General features: G+C 36.6%; 2 protein-coding genes and 1 long non-coding RNA gene across 3 annotated transcripts; 2 read left to right on the top strand and 1 right to left on the bottom strand.

Annotated features, from left to right (window-relative positions):
• Positions 1-977: 977 nt before the first annotated feature.
• LOC105678482 (NF-kappa-B inhibitor cactus-like) lies at positions 978-10,433 on the top strand. The gene is made up of 3 exons (XM_012377872.2): positions 978-3,264; positions 4,609-4,961; positions 8,441-10,433. The coding sequence occupies exons 1-3, from the start codon at positions 2,699-2,701 to the stop codon at positions 8,869-8,871; spliced, it is 1,350 nt and encodes a 449-aa protein (XP_012233295.1). The 5' UTR covers positions 978-2,698; the 3' UTR covers positions 8,872-10,433.
• Positions 10,434-10,579: 146 nt separating this feature from the next.
• LOC105678483 (NF-kappa-B inhibitor cactus-like) lies at positions 10,580-19,385 on the top strand. Its single transcript, XM_012377873.2, has 3 exons — positions 10,580-12,265; positions 13,682-14,034; positions 17,530-19,385. Exons 1-3 carry the CDS (start codon positions 11,721-11,723, stop codon positions 17,931-17,933), a joined length of 1,302 nt encoding a protein of 433 aa, XP_012233296.1. The 5' UTR covers positions 10,580-11,720; the 3' UTR covers positions 17,934-19,385.
• LOC105678534 (uncharacterized) lies at positions 19,081-20,754 on the bottom strand. The gene is made up of 2 exons (XR_001101717.2): positions 20,177-20,754; positions 19,081-20,108 (listed from the first exon to the last, which is right to left on the bottom strand). It is a non-coding gene; the product is annotated as an uncharacterized lncRNA (long non-coding RNA).
• Positions 20,755-20,802: the final 48 nt, after the last annotated feature.

The following is a 20,802-nucleotide window of genomic DNA, read 5'->3' on the forward strand; positions in this document are numbered from 1 at the left end:
TATTTAATTATATAACAATACAATGAGCTGGTATAAATTAATGAGATTATATAATGTGTACAATTTAGATTGATTCTTAATGATCAATTAATAATCGTAATTTTTTGGTTTTATTTCTATTAAGCAAACTTTAATCTTTAATCTTTATTAATACACGAAGAGATGAAGAAAATAGTATTTTGATAGAAAAAATTGTTTTCAATAATGAGTGACTCCTAAATGTCCAGCTACTGAAATATTTATTTTATATATTTTTATAAGAAAATTGCTTCTAAAGTTGCTATTAATATGAGACGTTTGGTAACGTCGCGGTTATGCCGACAAAAACCCGCGATTGCACGCATCTGTCGCGAGACCACGCAAGATGCGATAAGAGCACTTGCAAACGCGAATTACTAAGAAAGAAAGAAATGTTGATAACGCATGATGGAAAATAATATTACGCAAAAAGCTTTCATCAATTTGAAGCGCGTTGTGATCCGCGCATATCACCTCTCGAAAATGATTGGCGGGGGGATATATATAATTTTCTGTTTTACTGTCACGTTTCGTAGTTCATTTGCTACCCCTTCATGCCGACATCTGATTAAAGGTACAATCTTTATCAGTGTTTTTTAGATTAATTTAAAAATAATAGAACTAAATATTTTTAATATTAAAAATATTAAAAATAATTAAACCACATATTTTTATTCTTCATAATTATAATTAATTCTTATTAATTATTCTTTATAATTATAAAGAATAAAAATGTGTGGTTCAATTATTTTTTATTCTTTTTTTACTGACTATAATTAATTACAATCAAATACGACTTTAAGAAGTTTTTTATTCTGTAAAACCACAGTAAATAAAAAACGGATGTTTTTTTTTTAGCTTTAACAGACTTCTTGTTAGAAATAGCACTGTGAGTATAAAATTTTTTTTTTTCTGTTTTCTAGTTTTTATCTTTTAAACAAGCATGCTAGCAGGAAAACACTGCGTAAATAAAGTTTAATTCATGTTGCCAATAGTTAACAAAGAATGTGGTGTTTTTCTCGCGTTTTTTCTACTAAATTTCCGTTCTCTTGAAGTTTTATCATACCGGGTTTTTCTTCACAATCAATCTGTGGTAAAAACGTACTTTGAGTGAAAGATACGAATTCATACTATTGATATCCAATGGATATTCCCATCTACACTCTATCAGTGCGTATCTGGATGTCAATATCTGATCAGTTCAGCGCTTCTATAAAAGCAGTGGAAGTTAATTGGAGCTTTATTTTCTTCTTTGTATCTCGAGATGAATATTAGAATATATAATTCTGGTATAAGTATATAATATTAGAAAAATATTATCGTTTTCACCTAGAGTTGTGCAATATAAAAATTTGTGTTGCAGTGTAAAACACATTTCGCTAACGGGTTTCATCAAAGCGTTTTCTCTGTGGTTTTTAAGTCTTATCTATAGCATGCGAACACGTCTCGCAGCCATGTAACTGTCCCTGCCCTGGGTTTTCCCGCTACTCTGTCCTCTGCGGGAATTATCGCCTGCTTCATTCTCATTAAATGGTAGTCTCGCACATGCGCATAGAGCTTGGTTTCTAATGACGTATCTAGTTGAGTAAAAAGAGGTGTTGTTCGGCCCTTATGATTTCTTCGAATTTATCTAAAACCTTGAATTGATTCATTTGTCAGATATCTTTAAAAAATCAATAAAAAATATCTGATATCTTTTATAGCAGCAACTCATAGCACGCGATAACACACCACACGCGATAAGAAACGATGCGTTTTCCCGTTATTTATTTCTCGAAATACGGAGTTTCCATGTTACTCAGCCATTGAAGTATACACGTCACTGCACTCGATGCAGTGCACATGCGCGAGAAGCGTGGTTCATTTAGCAACACTAGCTCTCTCTGCGTGTCAGTTCGTTCCGAGTGACGAAACGAGCGAGTTTGTTAGCACTTGTACGACCACGAAACGACGCACGATCCATCACAACGAAATAGACCCACGCTTGTTGCTCATGAGCGACGGAAGTCAATTCAAGTGTCGCGTCTAGTTTCGTAGTGTGTAGTGAACGAAAAGTAGAACGGATTACAGCCAGGCGAAAATATGCCAGTGTCACGGAACGAAAGCGGACAGAGATAGAAGAACGGGCAGATCAAAGTGCGGGACCAGCTGTTTTGCGAAAGGTTATCAGGCGACCGCGCCGAATATAAGTACGCGTCGGCGTGATCGAACGAACGGAAGAAAACGTCGGACGCTCCCAGAGTGTACCGACAATCGATCGAACGTGTTAATCGAGAAACGAGGATAAATCGTAATAACGGTCACGAGAAGCGGAAATTAGAAAGTGTATTTCGAGGAATTGTCGCGCTACGCGAATGCAAATGTAAACGAATTGCGCGAACGAGCGAAGTATAACGAGGTAAAAGGAGTCGAGAAATAAACAGAGTCTCGCCGAGCTGATTGATAGTATAATCAAGCTATTGGCACTGCATCGCATCAGTGTTTTTTTTTTGGCATTAGAATCTCGTACTGCTTAAACGTGCAATAGCGCTCGTTATTGCTGTATTTCATTTTGTATTTTGTGACATTGTGTCCCAGATCTAAGACATATCTATCTAATTAAAAAAAGGAAATTAGCGTTTAATATACAGACGATCTGATCGAGGCACGAAAGGACGAAATCTTATTTTCGGCGGTCAAAATGTGGCATCCGACGAGTAAAACCGACCAAATGGAGAAACATATTACAGAGGACGACAGAAAGCAGCAACAGCGGAAGGAGTGGAAGTGCGACGACGACGAGTACGCGACGGGCAACGTCGATTCCGGATTCCTGTCGAGCGGCAATTTACAAAGCGACGAGATCAGCGACCTGGAGCTGCAACCGCGTCAGGAGGGGCGACAGGGAGAGGGGGAGCAGCGAGTCGCGCCGGGAACGACGTTGATCGCAACGGCATCATCATCGTCGGCAGCGATTGAGGAGGAACCAATGAGGGCGATCGACAGCGGTTTGGATCTTGACCTCACCGAGAGTCTGAGCCAACTCTCCCTGAAGCAAGTCAGTCTGAACCGACTGGACAGTGGCAAACTTTCCGAACCAACGACTCCGAAATTAACACGCGTGACCGGAAATCCGGTATTGGACAACACCAAATTAGAACATGATGAACTTCAACAACAGCAAGGAGACAGCGGCAGCTACGACGAGCGTGCGACCAATGAGGAAGCCTGGCAGCTCTACTACGCGCAGGACGACGATGGTGACACGTGAGTGAATATTCTCTTCATTTATTTAATCCTTTGACTCTGGAGCGAATGCTCCATTTGATACATGTCAGTCAATATAATTCTTTTTGAAGAAAAGATTAATGTTTGTTAATTCAATATTGGTTACCTGATTAATATTAAATTAAATTTAGTGCAATTTTTATATCAACTTTGGACTAGGATCGTGTATTTTTTTTTTTTTTTTTGTCAAAGCTGAACTAGAGAAACAATATTAATACGTTTTTGAAAATTGAAACAAATTACGTAATACAATTTTTTTATTAATTATCTTTGTCATCTAATTAATTCTATCTCTTCATTTCCTGTTTTTAACACCGATAAATTGATGTACCGTTAATTCACAATCATGTTAACGGTTTGTTGCGGCCAGACCGCATTTGCGATCACGCGTCAGGATGCTAACAACAGATCCAGGGTCGAATGTATACTATATAAATGCTAATGTGCGATCCAACTCAATGGGAATATCATACGGGAAGTAGTTAAGATCAGATAGCTATTTTCTTGCAAATACCAATGAGCTCTGTTCACTTTCTTGTTCGAGGCCGCGATTAAAAATTCTGAAGAATCATGAATAAATTCTGCAGAAATGTTTAGCAACTTTGTGTAAATGTTTTTGAAGTTTATACACATCTGCAATGGGAAACTCGTTCCATTTTCCGTAGATATGTTTAGCTCGAATTCTTTGTTATCTCTGTTTGACCTGTTTCACATATTGGAATTTTAATTGGCAAGATTGGACCTAACAAATAGCAATTTCTATTCTTATTTCATTATCGCGAGTTGTTTTTTTATGAGCATGGCGCGAGTACGTTGATTCAAGCGTGAGCATCATTATGCATATCGTCGACGTTGGCATTCACGTAATTAGAGTGATATATACATACGTACGTGCACCTGACTTAAGCACGTTGACCGACTGAAACGAGTTTTATTCTTTGATAAGGATCATCATTCGGGAATTTAGCTGAACAATGATAGTAAATTACAGTGACGCACATGAGAATTTCATTCAAGAGGGGACGCATGAAAGAGATAAAGGAAATAAAAGAAGAAACTATGTAAACACATTAGACAATATGAAAAAATAAATATGAGTCTTCTTTTTTAACTTATTTTGAAAACAAACAGTATGTAATGCAAGATGGTTACTGTATGAACAGAGAGAATATAATGCGAAAATATCAATAATTTAATCGTTCGTTGAATAATATAAATAAAAATATAAAAAGTGCATACAAATATTAACAAACAAAGATGCTGAAAGAATTACCGCTCCATTGACTTTGGCCGTTTATACTTATATAACATTTATTCTTACAGGCAATTGCACATCGCGATCGTTCAGGGCTTTGTGGAAGCTGCGATCTGGTTGATAAACATGGTGCCTGATCCGTGTCTGTTGGACACTCTGAATGACGACTGGCAGTCACCTCTACATCTGGCAGTGTTGACCCATGAGCCGTTGATCGTTAGACGCCTAATATTGGCTGGTGCGGATCCATCTGCGAGGAATTTCCGCGGGAACACGGCTCTCCACTTGGCCTGTGCGAGCGGTGATTTCGCTTGCGCCAAGGCTCTCACCGATCCTTTATCTCTGAAGGAGAGAAAACAGTTGACACCCGAGAAGAAAGTGCCCGTTTTGCCTCAGGACTTGGAGCAACCTAATTATAACGGTGAGTCTAGTCGATGAATGATGACTGGTTTTTTTGAAAAATCGTTATTAGCTTGCGACGAGAAATGGATGGATTATTGTGGAAGATAAAAGACGGAAGTTATTGGGAGAAAATTTAGAACGGTGTCGGGTCAAAGAATTCATTAAGCGCAAGAAGAATTGTTGTTCGCCTTGCCTTGTGCTCTTATGATGTATTTGAATGATACAATAGTTATTTGGAAGTTTGCAACATAATGACTGCGCGCGTGCATTAATCACCGTATAACGCGAAGAAAGATGACCCATGTTCGTGACACAAAGAACGCCGAGGTAGCGTTGGAAAATCCTTACTGCTTTTACTGCGGAGAACAAGTCATGCGCGTAAGACTCGAGTACCGGATAATTACGACTATGGACACGTGGAATCGCGCGAATAATTCTTATGATTTCATCGAGAATTATATATTCTTTATCATTTAGAAGTTTCGTCATTTCATAGAATATCGTAAATATATTTTTTTTAAAAGAAAAAGTTATGTTAATCTCTGATCAAGATAATTTAAATTTGAAAAGTTTGCAACCATATCGAGTATCCTTTTTAAAAATGCAAATAGAAGCGTTACTCTTTATTACATTAAGGACATTTTACTTCCATCTGTTTTAAATTTCATCGGATTTACGTATACAGATTATATTTGCATACATTTGACGCTGTTACGACGACAGGTAGTGATATCAATGTAATTTGCATATATCATGACGTGTATTCACATCAAATTTTGTATGACGTATTTATTGACGCGTTAAATGTTGTTTTGATCTCTTGATTAATCGCATTTATTCGATTTCTGATTATTACGATAATGATGTAGCTTCCTGTGATTATCAATCGATAACGGATATACTTATTAGTACATACGTACTTACTCAGGAAATTCCTATTATTATGTGACGAAAATTCGTGCAAATATATCATAAGAATACTTCAGTCTTATCGAAAAATTTTATGGTAAAACCATGACTTGGCCGGATTCGTCAGAGTTCACTGAATTAACGTTAATGTTCAAAAATGAAAGTTTTTGAAAGCGGAAACAGATAAATGTAAAGACACGAGCCTTTAAAAGTTTATATTTGCAAGAATGTTATATGTCTTATGACAAATGTTTGTCCATGCAATTATCCGTATAATGTGAATTGAGTAAATCTCTTATAAAACTTAAAGCAAAGTTTTGCTGTTTAAATTAAGTTTGTTTACGAAATTTTGTGTAAATTCTGATTTTTAAAACCTATATTCTTTTAATTAATATTTTTTATGTTACTTAAACATTGCTATAATGATTGTATTGATATAATAATTACTATCAATATTCATGACATTTTATAACATTTTTTTTCTAAAAATATTGTTTAAGATAATTTATAGATGCTACATTCTTTCCAAATTGAAGAATGCGATAGAAAAAAAGAGAGCGAGAAGAAAGAAAGAGAAAATCGTTTCCGTCGGCAACAATCGATCGTCACAAAATGTTCGCTGACTTTTTAAAAGTCTTGGAAATCCCGCATAGCGTCATCGGCGCGCGTATTTCGCCGCAAGCTCGCGCGATGCGGATAACGCACTTATGGATGCACGTGCAAAACGTGGCGTAATCGATCACTCGGGATGGTGATCAATTAATCGAATGCGAAATTGCGAACCTATGGTTCAACTTTTACGCACGTGTTAGATAAGATATTCGCATATTTGTTCTACATTTATGATTAAGAGTCGAATGATTACGAGTGAGTGACGAATAATTTCTTAGTACTGTTCTCGTGACCGAGAAATTACTGATTCATTGGGAATAATTTGCATTCCAAAGTCTATTGATCATTTTCTTGCAAATGAACTTTTGATTGGAGATTAAACAAGTGATATTTAATAACTGGCAATAAGTGAAACAACTAACGAATTCTGTGGTGACAATCTAGAGAGAGAGAGAGAGAGAGCGCATTAACTCAAATTAGATAAAATTATTATTCCCAGAATTTTATTGAGTTTTAACTTATCGATGAACATGCAAACACGCGACGTTACTTTTTCTGAAATGAAAAGAAAACATATATTTTACGTATATTTTAGCTTTACTATTCAAGAAGAATCTTGTACGCTTAGCAAAACAAGAGCGAATGTTTTGCGTTTACAATGGAATTCAGCACGATCCTACGCTGGCGTGCGCGCGCGTGTTACATTACGCGGCGCGTCGCGACGCCGTGAGACCGAAGAGAGCGCCAGATGTTTTTGATACTTAAAAATACCTGTAGGACTATTTGCGTGCTGCGATATTCTCGCCTCACCTCTCCACGGCTCGTTCCGTCGGGAAACCCCACAGCGGCGTCGACGTCAGTGGCCTCCGGCTTGGATCTTCACCCTTAAAAAAAATCAATTCGCTTTCATACTTGATCTTTAATCAGAACGATATTTCCAGATTTTATATTGCGTACTTTAAGAAACGTAGAAAAATCTTTTACGTCGCGTCTACCGTTTGCGCTCTTGAGAAGCTATACTTTAAGTTAACAATCTAATTGACATTGACATTCTTAATTGAATGTACATATACATATAAATAGCAAGATTGAGTAACTCTTTCAATGTCATTGTAATTGATCGTGCGCGATAAAAACAGGAGCGACGGTATGTTTTATACAGTTGCGAATAATCGTCACAATCTGCTCGAGATGGGAATATTTTTATTCATAAAGGTGGGACGATATCGACGTAGACGTACACAGCTGTGAAAGTATGCTGCTAAATTCCGCCAATGCGGCTGGTAACGCGGTGCAGTTAATTTTAGCAGTTACTTTGATCGGCGCGAGCCTAGTTTGGACCGCGGAACGCCGGCCAAACTTCCGACGACAATGATTCACTGCGTCTTCCTAGTTCTATGTATATCTTACGACGAGCCGAGACATGTGACTCGGTCGTATCGTTCCAATGTACGTCCCCCTCGTCCCCGACGTACATCAAAAGAGATGATTGAAGACTCGGAAGATTAGATTGAAATCAATTGTTCAATCAGGGGAACTTACGGCAAGTTCTATTAAATGCATTAGTGCGCAGTTGTGCAAATTGAAGCTTGATGGATGCTTTAATCTAACTGTAAAAGTATAACATTTTGAAATGGCCAAGAAATATTTTATTAAGAACAATCCTGATCTTTCGAACTCAATGATATATTATACGTGTGATTTCCCATCAATTTTTTGTATACTTTAATGTGCACTTATGCATCAAATCGAATTTTATGAACAATATAGTATTTCAATGACATATAAAAGAATGAATATGCAAAATTGTCCTGCTATCGCACTCACTGATAGCTTTTTGGTCCGTCTAGATCCGGTTTTCGCTTTTGACATCATTTGGGGATTTCCTAATCTCCCAAATTACAGTAGAAAAAATTATCCTCGCATCCGGTTATTTATCGCACATAACACAATCATTTTTTTATTTTTTTGTTTCAGGAGAAGTATGCTTGCATGTGGCCGCTGTTAATGGACACGTGGACGTGGTGCGACTTCTGTTACGTCACGGCGCCGATCTTAGAACGAAGGAGGGTCTGGCGGGATATACAGCTCTTCATCTCGCAGTGGAGCGCGAGTGTCGGCCGGTGTTTGACTTCCTGCTGCATGAATGTCAGCGCACATCTTGTTTGGATGAGCGGACGTATCGCGGCAGAACAGCCTATCAAATGACTCTGGACATAAACAGCGATTTCGCCAGAGAGGCTCGCAGGGAGCTGGTGCGGTGCGGCGCGACGCCGGAACCGTTGCCGGAGTCAGATTTCGAGAGTAATTCCGATAGCAGCGAGGACGAGGACATGACGAGGTCATCATGGTCGATGGATTACTTACCGGCGATTAAGACGCAAAACGCGGTCGGAGTGACAGTCTAAAATTAGTCTAATCATTGAACATATCCAGACGCTGGAATCGTCGGATTGGAAGAAAACAGGAGAGTACGGGTACTGTATAATGCGCACAAAGACTTATCTCGAATCACATCGATCCATCTACGAATCGCTTTAGTTTATCAGATGAATTAAATAACTACAGTGGATAATATTTGCCAGATAAGATGTATCTTAAGTACTAATGCGTTTGCAAAATTACTCTAATCAGTGAGACAAATTCAGACAAACAAATGTCATGTTAAAGAAGATTAAGTGTTTTTAAATTTGATAAGAATTACATTGATTACAATCTGTAACTTGAATTTTGACGCGCTGGTCGCTCTATGTACTACATGTTAAATCAGATAACTAGAACGAAAAACAATGCTGGATAAGAAAATAAATTGCGTGAATGTGTCGATGTATATGATGAATTAATTTGTATCATCGTATATTGTATTGCCCTTAGTCTTCGACGTGCCTGCGACGTCAGCTTAATCTGCTGGATAGATTAAGATTTATAGTAAAAAAATGAAAAGATTAGAGTTAAGTAAATAAACAAAGTTTATAAGATTAGCTTCAATTCGTGTTATATATGACGCGTGATCAGAGATGTATTTTGAGTCTACAAGTATTACTATTATAATACAGTTCTAGACTGTGTACGCTTTTTAAATCGATACTGGCAGCGAGATACGCAAAGAAACGGAGTAACGGAGACATGGAAATTGTAGACTTCAAAAATGAATTTGCATAGCGATCGACGAATATTCGATCGCCCTCGAATGAAGCGACAACACAGGTTGTTCTGTCGTTCGTTTTTCGCTTAACGCTTTGCAAATACGCATGCAGCATCACAAAGTGTACATTGTAAAAGGCTATAAAAATAAGGCATGCAAAGGACAATATACATTTTACATATTGTACATGCAAATATAAGTGTTCTTACAAATGTTAGTCAAAGAATCTGAGTGTAATCATTTTGAAACGTATGATAACGCGAGAATGAAAATACTTTCACTTAGCCAATGCGGTATCTTTTATGATGTAAATAGAGAATGCGTGTCTATCCGCATTCAACAATCATGAATATTCGTAAAGAACGGTGTTGTAGAATATACTTTGATGAATCAGCGCGCGTGTAAAAATAGATTTTCGATTAGAAAAAAGTATATTCTAACATGCAGTTAGCATGATAGCTGTACAACGTATATGCGTTATTAGCATGACGCTTTAAGCTGAGTTAATGGGCCAGACTGCTGTACAATATATATGCATGTACTTACGTCGTAGCAAATAAAAAGATCCAAAATGGTACGATGTTTATCGACGATGAACATTATTAACTGGATCAGTGTTCATTGTAGTAGTAATATAATTGCTTCCATTGATATACAGTAATACGTTTACTGCTTTGTGTATATAGACATCTTCCGTTAGAATCATAAATATATCATTGTCACGGCATATGAATAACACAAACGATAACGATATCATTATTGTTATATTGTATATATATATAAAGGCTATAATTATTTTTAATATAAAACATGTTAAAAATCTAACACTCTTCATTCTTTATTGTTTTTTGTTCCTTTATTCTTCAATAGATGTCTATTTTGAGATTTTTTTTGTATATATTTATAAATCGCTTTTTTCTCTAAGGAAAATGAATAAAAATTAATAATTTATCACTATTTTTAATATTAGATGCTGTTATTGCGCTAAGTTTCTGCTAAAACAAAACGCACACATCTTTAGGCACATCTTTCGACAAAGATATATTTTTCTATCCGTTTTTTTAAAGTATAAATTTTGATACAAGTGCTCTTTATTAAATTTGTGAAACAAATTTGATTTAAGCAGACATTCCAGGAATATTAGATATTTTAGAATAGAAGCCAGAATTAATTTATCAATATTATATGAATTATTCAGTCAGTGTCTTCCTTTTTCAAGAATTTTTGTATTTACAGGCAAAGAATACTAGAAATGACAGGGAAATCCTCTACGTGGGATTATTTAAAAAACGGAGAATCTAAATAACATAGATAATAGATGAGATAGAATTTCTAAAAACAAGAATGAAACGGTGACCCGAGCACATCTGTCGAGGTCGATGACGTAGCTCATGTATGCGCACGAAAGTCCCGCCCGGAGAGGATTTGTCTCTATCTCGACACTGCGGCACTCATCTGCTCAGTTTGTTCCGAGACGCGGGACGATGAGGTTCGTCGATACTCGCACAACCACGAACGACTGTCACGAAGGATTTTGTCAATTTCGTTCGCTCTCTTCCCGCGACAGAAATCAATTGGAGTGCGGGTCTTTTTGACAAGGATATATTTTTTTCGTGACGCACAACGAATGGCATAAAAGAACGGTTTTGAAGCGCGATACGGTGTAAAAATTCAGGACGTAGAAATTTATCGAACTCAAGGAGAGGAAACGGGACGATTTGAATAAATAAAAAAAATGCAAGTGATACGACGCGAAAGCGGAAAGAGGTAGACCACGAGTACACAGGAAGAAAGAAATCAACGCGATATATATATTTTAATGAGCGAAAACGGTAGGAAACGAGATTATTTCGATTTTCAAGCGACTTAAGAATGTCTCGAGACTCCACGATGCAGTAGCAATAATATTGGAGCATAATGACGAAGATTGAGAGCGATTGAAAGCGATTGTGTTATCGAAAATTCGCGCGAATCTCAGTGCCGCAGTGCCGGTGCATTGCGTCGCGTCGCGGTGTAGCGATCGCATTCCTCAACGCATCGTCTTCTTTTCCCAAACGAGTGCTCGAGGAAGGAACACTTCCGAGGCGTCTTTCTTTGTCGAGGGCCTCGAAAATGTGGCGTTCCTCGGGCAAGACTACTCTAATGGTGGAGCACGTTGTGGAGGACAGCAAGAAGCAGCGCGACGACGACGAGTCCGCAACGGGCAACGTAGATTCTGGATTCCTGTCAGACGGCAATATGCAGCTCAGCGATGAGATCGGCGACTCGGGGTTGCAACAGGAACGGCAGCAGAGCAAAGAGGAGCAGATACCCGCACCGATCACGTCGACGATGACGGGTACAGTCGCATCATTGTCGACAGTGATCGCGGAAGACTCAACGAGGACTATCGACAGCGGCATCGTGGATGTCGATCTCAGCACGGGCCTGAGCCATCTCACTCTGCAACAGAATCTGAATCGGCTCGATCGACCCGGCGGATTAATTCAGACCGAACCGACGAATCTCCTGCTGTCATCCGTGAACGCGAGTCCGACGGCGAATTGCACCGAATTGCAAGATCATAGAAACGCTGTCTCTGCACAACAGAACAGTGGCGAAAAGGCGATTAACGAGGAGTTTTGGCAGTTTTACACGCAGGACGATGATGGTGACACGTGAGTGAACATTTCATTAATGTTTATTAATTATTTGCGATCTCGGAGCCAGCAGACGCGTGCATTAATGCGTGTCAGCCGTTGTTATTGTTCGTTATGCCGTAATAGAATTAGGTTATGGTATCCTTTGTGTTTACTCGCAGGAATAAAAACGCAAGTTGACGTAAAGAATATCTTCTCGCGAAGTATGAATTGCTGAATAAATTTGCTGTATAATTATTATTATTATGCATGAGAATAAATTCTTAGAGGCTACTTGTTGACTAGGAAAACCAAATAGCTGAAAGATAAAATAATACGATATTAACATATATTTGGGATTTTTTACATATATAATTTTTAATAATAATATATTTAATCATAAAGAATCATAGAAAAATTCATATTTGCCGTTTCTAATTTCTTAATATTCCATAAGTTTAAGCACCAATCAAATAATTAAAAGACAAAATAACATGGTATCATGCTTGTATAATTGAGAACAATAATCTTAGTCATAATTTATCACGAAAAAATTTGAACTTGCTTTTTCTAGTTTCTTTTGTTAATATTTGAAATTTAATAAAGATTCATAGAATGAGAATAAAAAAATTTAAGTGATTTTGCCATAACAAAATTACATGTCTTTCGATTATTTAAAATTATATAGCAGTACTAACATTTAGCACTTCTTTCATTCAAATTTTAGACTAAAAATGAAAATTCAGGTATTTTGTCTAAATTTTTTAGTTGCTTCTTATATCATAAAAAATTACGAGAAAAAAACATGAACTTTTTCTATACTGCTCTAATCTCAAAATCCATTATATGATCTAATCGATGAATCTAACAAATAGTCATCTCTAATTTCGTACTATTATCGCGAATTACCTCTTTTTTTTTACAAACTTAATACCGATTCAAGTATGTACATAATTATGCGCAACGTCGATTAGTGGCATTATATAAAAACTACTGACTTATATCTACATTTAATATATGATAATGTTTGACGAACCTTGTTGACCAGTTCAATGAAACAAGTGCTATTCTCTGATAAGAATCATCTTCGAAGAATTCAACTAAACATCAACAACGGTAAATTATACAGTGACGCACATAGAAATTTTAAAAGAGAAATGTCCATTTATTTAGAAACAATATTTTAAGAGAATTTTAAGAAAAAAATTTCAAATTTTAATACATTATAATTTCTTATTAATTTTTTTTAGCCACTTTTGTTGCTATCTAAAAAATTAATACATATTTAGAAAGGATACGAAAACTGAAAAATATAAATAAAAAATGAAATAGTACATTAAAATAATAATCATGCAATATTTTTCTTGGATTAAAGGTTAATAAGCAAGAATCGTGTTACTCCAAATTCCCTTATCGACTCTTTATTTTTCTTACATAACATATTTGTTTATACAGGCAGTTGCACATTGCGATCATGCAGGGCTACGTACAGGCGGCTATCATTCTGATAAGGATAGCACCTCATCCGAGCTGGTTGAACATCCTGAATGACGACTGGGAATCGCCTCTGCACTTAGCAGTGATGATGCACCAGCCTCTGATAATCAGGCCACTGATCCTGGCAGGCGCAGATCCGTCTGTAAGAGACTTCCGTGGGAACACACCTCTTCATCTAGTTTGTGCGAACGGCGATCTAACTTGCGCCAAGGCTCTTACGGATCCATTATCCCCGATGGAGAGAAATCAGTTGTGGCCTGGACAAAAAGTACCCGCTTTACCTCAAAATTTGGAGCAACGCAATTATATCGGTAAATATTCAACAAATATTGCTGAGCTTTTCGAAAAAGTAGTCACTAGTCTGTAGTGAGATAAACGACAGAAACGAAAAAGAGCAAAAGTTCTTTTTAGAGATTAAAAAAAAACTTTATTTTATTAGGGCAGAACAATGTTCGCAACTAAAAGATTTAGCAAGAACAACGAAAAGTTATTCATCCCGTCTCGTGTCTTACGTAATTTAATGTTAATGATACTTACGACTTTTCTTGCAATTACGATAGTTATTTAGAAGGTTACAACATAATAACCGCGCACTAATCATCGTAATGTTAATGCGAGGAAAGATGATCCACGTTCGTGACCGCGTGCACAAAGGACGCTGAGATGGCAGCGGAAAATCCTAACTGCTTTTAGCTTTAGCGTAGGTATAAATCATGTGTATAGCTTACATAGTGAACCGCAACCACTTATGGAACCATGTGGGTTTCCTATGATTTCATCAAGAATTGCGTTTTTTTTACGTCCGCAAGATCCATTGTTTCAAAAAAACATTGCTTCTTTTGCAAAAAAATTGTTGATTTGATGGAAGTAATTTGAATTTCAAAAGTTGTATGTATAGCTATTATACAGATTGTCCTACATCCATGTGTCATATTTTAATGATAATTTTTTTTTAATTCAGAATAATTTTTTTTTGTTGACGTCAAAATGCAAAAAAAACTGAGAACAAAAATTTTCTGCAAAATAAATCTCAGAAGTGAGGAGAAAGATTAAATTCTTCATTGTATTTTAAGTAAACTCGATTTTAATAGAAATCTAATATCCGCAACTAAATTAAGGAGAATTTAAACTGAAAATTTAAATACTGTAAAAGATACATTCGGACTTTTTGTTGTTAGTTAATGAAATGACTAATAACACGATATGTTCTGAAGAATACCACAAAGCCGCAGTTTTTTTTATCCTTGGAATTTTTATATTTGTGGTTGCGCTACACTATTTATTACATACATATTTGAACGTGAATTTTCGTCATAATGACAAGGATTTCCTAAACGGATATGAATACGCTCATTATCCAGTTGCAATCATTAATGGCCACGTTATTTTTATTAAAATTAGAAATTAAATAGAAACGATTATATCAAATATAAGCAGAAGCAACTTATGGAATCAAATCCTTATGCAAAATAGGGCGTTCGAGAGAAGACACGTGTCACTAGTATGCAAATCTTATTGTTTCCATGCACTCGCGAATAAAAATTAGTATACAAAGACATAAAGCTGAATATAATGAATAATTGATTTCAACAAAATTAATTTTTACTTCGACAGATTCTTCGACGAATACGCGATCAATTAAGAATAACTTTAGTTACTCGATTTATTCTTTTATCATATCATTTTTTTAAATCATATTATTTGATTTCTTTTGGAAAATTATACGTCACAAAGAGCGAATGCGTTTCTACGGTGTATATGTGTGGTGTGTGCGAATGCGTATGCAATTCAGAGAAATTTAGCTTTCCTTAAAACGGTCGCGGTTTAGTCACAAGACTTTCCCATTGTCGGACTCTCTTCTTCCCTTCTCCGATCGTCGCACCAGAATTTACCGGGTGGTCGGTGCTTTCCATTTTATCTCTCTAGAGGCAGAAAATCACGATCGGCGGCGGTCGTTCATCGAGAAATGTTCGCAGACCTTTTAAAAGTCTTGGAAATCCCGCATAACGTCATCCGTTGCAAGTTTGCGCGATCCGGATAACGCACGTAAGCACGTCCAATTCTTTTAGATCATTCATTGAATCCGAAGGCAAAATTGCGAGCTTATTAACACAGTTCTTTGCACGGGCGTTTCGTTAGATAATTTGCATATGTTCATCTGAATTTATAATTAAGGATCGATAATTAAGGACAATAACAAAATCTTCATCTCTTTATTTCATAAACAAAGTAATTTTCACGTTTTTTGCTTGCTACCGCGATCGAGAAATTAATGATGATGAATTAATGATGATTCATTCGAAATAATTGTGTTGCATTTATATTTTTTCGAGGAAATCATAACTTCTGAAAATAAATAATTGTTTACATATTCTGTAACAGCGATCTAAACATGCTACGCGCATCAACTGAACTGGAATTAGAACTAAAATTGTTGTTTCTGCAAAAGTAATTTTACTGCGATTTCTTAGCAAGTAATTGCGAGTGCAAATGTGGAACTAACCGACTTACTTGTCAACAGTTTTTATTTTTATTTCCGTCGATGAAGATACGACAATATTTACAAAGCTTATCACATCTCGTCGGTAAAAGCACATGAAATGTTTTCTGAATAGTTCAACGCGAGGAAGAAAGTGCAGATGAAATCTTTTACATTCATGATATGGAATTCGATATGGTTCTATGCTTGCGTGCATACGTGCGTTACATCACGCGGCGTGATGTCGCGACGCGACGTAGTGACAGAAGAGAGAGCGAGCAGATGTTTCTGATATTTAAAAATACCTGTAGGACTATTTGCATGCTGCTCGATATTCCCGCCTCGCCTCGGCTCAGTTGGAAAACCCCACAACGGCGTCGGCAGCAATAGCTTCTGTCGAACTTCCAGCATTAAAAAATTGATCTTTCTTCTTCATTGACTCGCACTATCGTGCTTCGTGTTTTAAGCAAAGGGATTTAAATCTTACACGTTATACGATAGCGTGCATCGTTTAAACTCTTGAAAAGTTTAGATTTATGATTTAAATTAACCATCTCGTTGACATTGATACATCCTAAATCTATAAGTATTTAGATTGAGCAACTCTTTCAGTGTCGTTACAGTCGATCTTATCGTATTTCTATCGATCGTAATAAAAATAAAGGCGACGGTATACCACGCGCGACTATATTTATGAATAATCGTAGCGATCTGTTCAATGAGGATATTTCTGCCAGCAGCGATCGGTCGATATCGACGAAATGTGATGTATATATAAAGTTATGTTGTTAAATTCCGCCAATGCAACTGGTAATGCGGCGCGGTTAATTTTAGCAGTTGCTTTGATCGGCGCGGGCCTAGTTTGGACCGCGGGACGCCGGCAAAATCTCCGACGACAATGATTCACACGTCTTCCTAGTTCTATCTATATCTCACGACAAGTCCAGGCATGTGACTCGGTCCCATCACTCTGACGTGTGCACCCTCGTGTCTTGACCAGGAGAAATGATGGAAAACTCGAAAAATCAGGCGTCAGCCGGCGGTTATCCAGTTGTTCGGGGAAGTCAGTGACATGCGACAAATGTGGGATACCTAGAAAGATATATAAATATAGAGTGTCGCTAGAGTATTCTGTATTATGAATAATAACTTGCACTTGAGAAGCTTTCATTCGCCAAGTTTTCAATTGCTTTTACGCAAGTGACAATTTTAGTCTAATTCCAGCTAAGGTGCTTAGATTGTTTAACAAAACGCATCTTCCAACAATTCATTCGTTAAGCAATTATTCCAGACTTCAGAACTGAAAGTTTTCTTGTTCGGATTACAGGTGAGACTTGCTTACACGTGGCCGCCGCTAACGGACACGTGAACCTGGTGCGTCTTCTGCTGCGCCTCGGCGCCGATCTCGAAGCGAGAGAATGTTTGGCGGGAAGGACTGCTCTTCATATCGCGATGGAGCGTGGATGCCGATCAGTAGTCACTTTCCTGCTGCAAGAATGTAAGCCCAGTCTAGACACGCAGACGTACAACGGTTTAACGGCCTACCAGCTGGCATTGTGCATCGACAGCCAGCTCGCTAGAGAACTGGTGCGATTAGGCGCAAAACCACAACCGCTGCCGGACTCTGATTCCGAGAACAGTGACGACGAGATAACGAACGATGGGAATTACGAAGAAGCAAGTTACTTGCCTGCGATCAAGATGCAAAACGCAGTCGGGGTGAGAGTCTGAAGTGTCATTGACAAGTGGATATGTCGATTAAATTGATGAATGAACAGCAGACATCAGGTGATTGTTGAACAAAATGCATAGAAAGAGAGCGTATTCTATACAATACGCGTACGTAGAAGCACGTATCCTGAGTTGCATTAATGTAACGAGATTATCATAATTCTACGAATTTTAGGCTTAATCATTTTCATCAACGAGGCAAATTTAGCAAGCAATCGCCACCAGAAAATGAAAATCAGATAAAATTCTCTGTCAAATTTGATTACTTTAATCAATGGGAACAAATTTAGACAATTGTCGCCTGAAAATAAGACTCAAGGCAAATGTTTTGCTAAACTTGATCGCGACACAAATTGCAGTTTGAATATTGACACACTTGGGATTAGTCATCATATTCCATTGAGTGCATTAAGATGAAAGATAACAAAAGGGTTGTTAACTGAATGGATAAAGAATTGAATTTTAAATAATTTTAAATAATTACTTTTTTGATACGTGTTATATAATGTGAAATCACTGAAATGTATTTTGAGTCGACGATATTATTTTTATAACGTTATTTTCATCAGCGATATGGGGTAAACGAAAGGGTAAACGAATAACAGAAATTAAAACTTTCAAACACGAACTCATATGCGATTAACGAATAATCGATTCCGAACGAAGCAACGACATGTGAACACGGGCCGTCCTAGTAGTCCTTTTCCCTTATTAACCGTTTATAGCAGGCGAACGTGCCGAAATGTATAGAATATTTCAAAATAATATGAGATATCTTGATAATATAAGAGACAGTTCATATTTCAATACAAATATTGATTTTACGATGTTGATTAAAGAATCCATGTATGAGAGGAAGATGTGATTTGAGGAAGATATGATTATGGAATGTATGATGACGCAAGAATGAGACATGCTCTTAGCGAATGCGGTACTTTTGTGGTGTAAATAAAAAAGTATGTTGTAAAAACAAATTCGCATTCGCCGAACGAATACTCGTGAAGAAGGATCTCTTAACAAATCGTAGGGCAGAGTTAGCGCCCGGTGTAATGTATATTTTAGATCAAAGAAAAGTGCACACATACATCTACAATGTATTGTTGTTCAAGAATGTATTAGCACTCAATCAATTTAGTTAATGTGTTAGATAATTGTATTATATATATATATATATATATATATATATATATATATATATATGTGTGTGTGTGTGTTTATATATTAGCGTAGCGAGAGAAAAGAAGGACCTTAACTGGATCAGTGTTCATTTAGTAATATAAGATTGCTTCCATACAAAAATCCCTTTCAGCATTTCGTGTATATAGTCATCTTCCTTATAAAGTCTATCATTATCAAATATATTAATAATTACAAGCAACGATAATATCATTATTGTTATACTCATATGTAAAAGCTACAATTATTTTTAATAAAAAAACATGTTACAAATTCCACCGTTCTCTATCTTTTTTTCTCTACATTTTTTTCTGCCGATTGTCCGGCATTATTTATCGCACAATGACTACACGAGTCGTATTGCTCGGAGATTGGTCAATACATTCCTATAAGGAAATCTGGAAATTCCGTCGCAAATACGAGATATATAGGTGTAGACAGAGGAAAGAATGTCTTTCAGGTATATATATTGTTCGCATATTTTTCTACATTGTAAAGAATTATATGTCGAGAAATATAACGTAAATTTGTATGCACGATATTTAATATTTTTAATTATTCATCAGAGAAAGATATTTCTCCGTTATAAAAATACATATTTGCAGAGACATTAGAAACTTTTTGTACTTATTAATATAAAAAATATAAGACAGTCTTGGCAGACATAATATTTGCATTCGCGTAAGACGCGAATGAAACGACACAGTTAAATCTAAAACGGCGACGAAAAAATGTAGAGCAAGGACCGTCCGTCGTGTGTTATTTTGAGTTTCGTGTAATGGTCTAGGCATTCCAAGAAGCTCGCGGACTTATTCCTTTTTGAGAGAGTTTCATCCACAGAGGCGGAGAGAAACAGAAGGAGAGAGACAGCCCGCACAAGTTTCGGGATATATTTGGATACCAAAGAAACGACGGCTTTTTCGTCTGAGCGTGTTTCCGAACACACGCGGAATAATTATAGTTGCATACAACTTGGAATTACTTGAAAAAGACGCGCGTCTGTAAAAAATCTTAAATAGATCGATTGCCTCAAGCGAGTTAAAGCAATATAAAGGAACATATATTACCTATTTTTCTCAAATAATTATTATGCTTCATACAAGAATATTTTTCCATCGTCGATTCTTCTTATCTGTTTGTGTCATATCCATCAGGATTTACCAACTTTGCAGCATTTTCCTGATTGTTTCCTTTTGTTTTTCACTTGTAAAAATATAATTAGGGGTTTTCTTTTTAGCAATGTGCAAAATATTCCGTGACCGCAATATCTCTAAAAAGCGAATTGTTTTTGTAATATGGGAAATTCTGATAATTCAAACATATCAAAGCTACAATATATACAATATAAATTTAAAGTTTTTAAATGAGATTAAGATTATATAGATAACGATTATATAGATAACTATAATGTTCACACGCGCAAATACGCGGTGTAATATATTCTTTTTAATTTTGCGCCTAAGCTAACGCCACGATTTGCATCAGATTTTTTTTTCGCATCAGAAGTTTGCAGGGAATCGCAGACATTGTGTGATGCGTAAATCATGTATAAAATTTGCGAGTCTTATCTACGCATGCAAATACGAGATTTGCACACAAACGTTCAATGCCATTTTCGAATATGCTAGAACGTTTGTTTCCATCATTATTTATTCACCTACGTATATGCAAATTATACATGGACAATCGCTAA

Source organism: Linepithema humile, chromosome 7 (assembly GCF_040581485.1).
Source record: "Linepithema humile isolate Giens D197 chromosome 7, Lhum_UNIL_v1.0, whole genome shotgun sequence".
NCBI classification, from domain to species: domain Eukaryota; kingdom Metazoa; phylum Arthropoda; class Insecta; order Hymenoptera; family Formicidae; genus Linepithema; species Linepithema humile.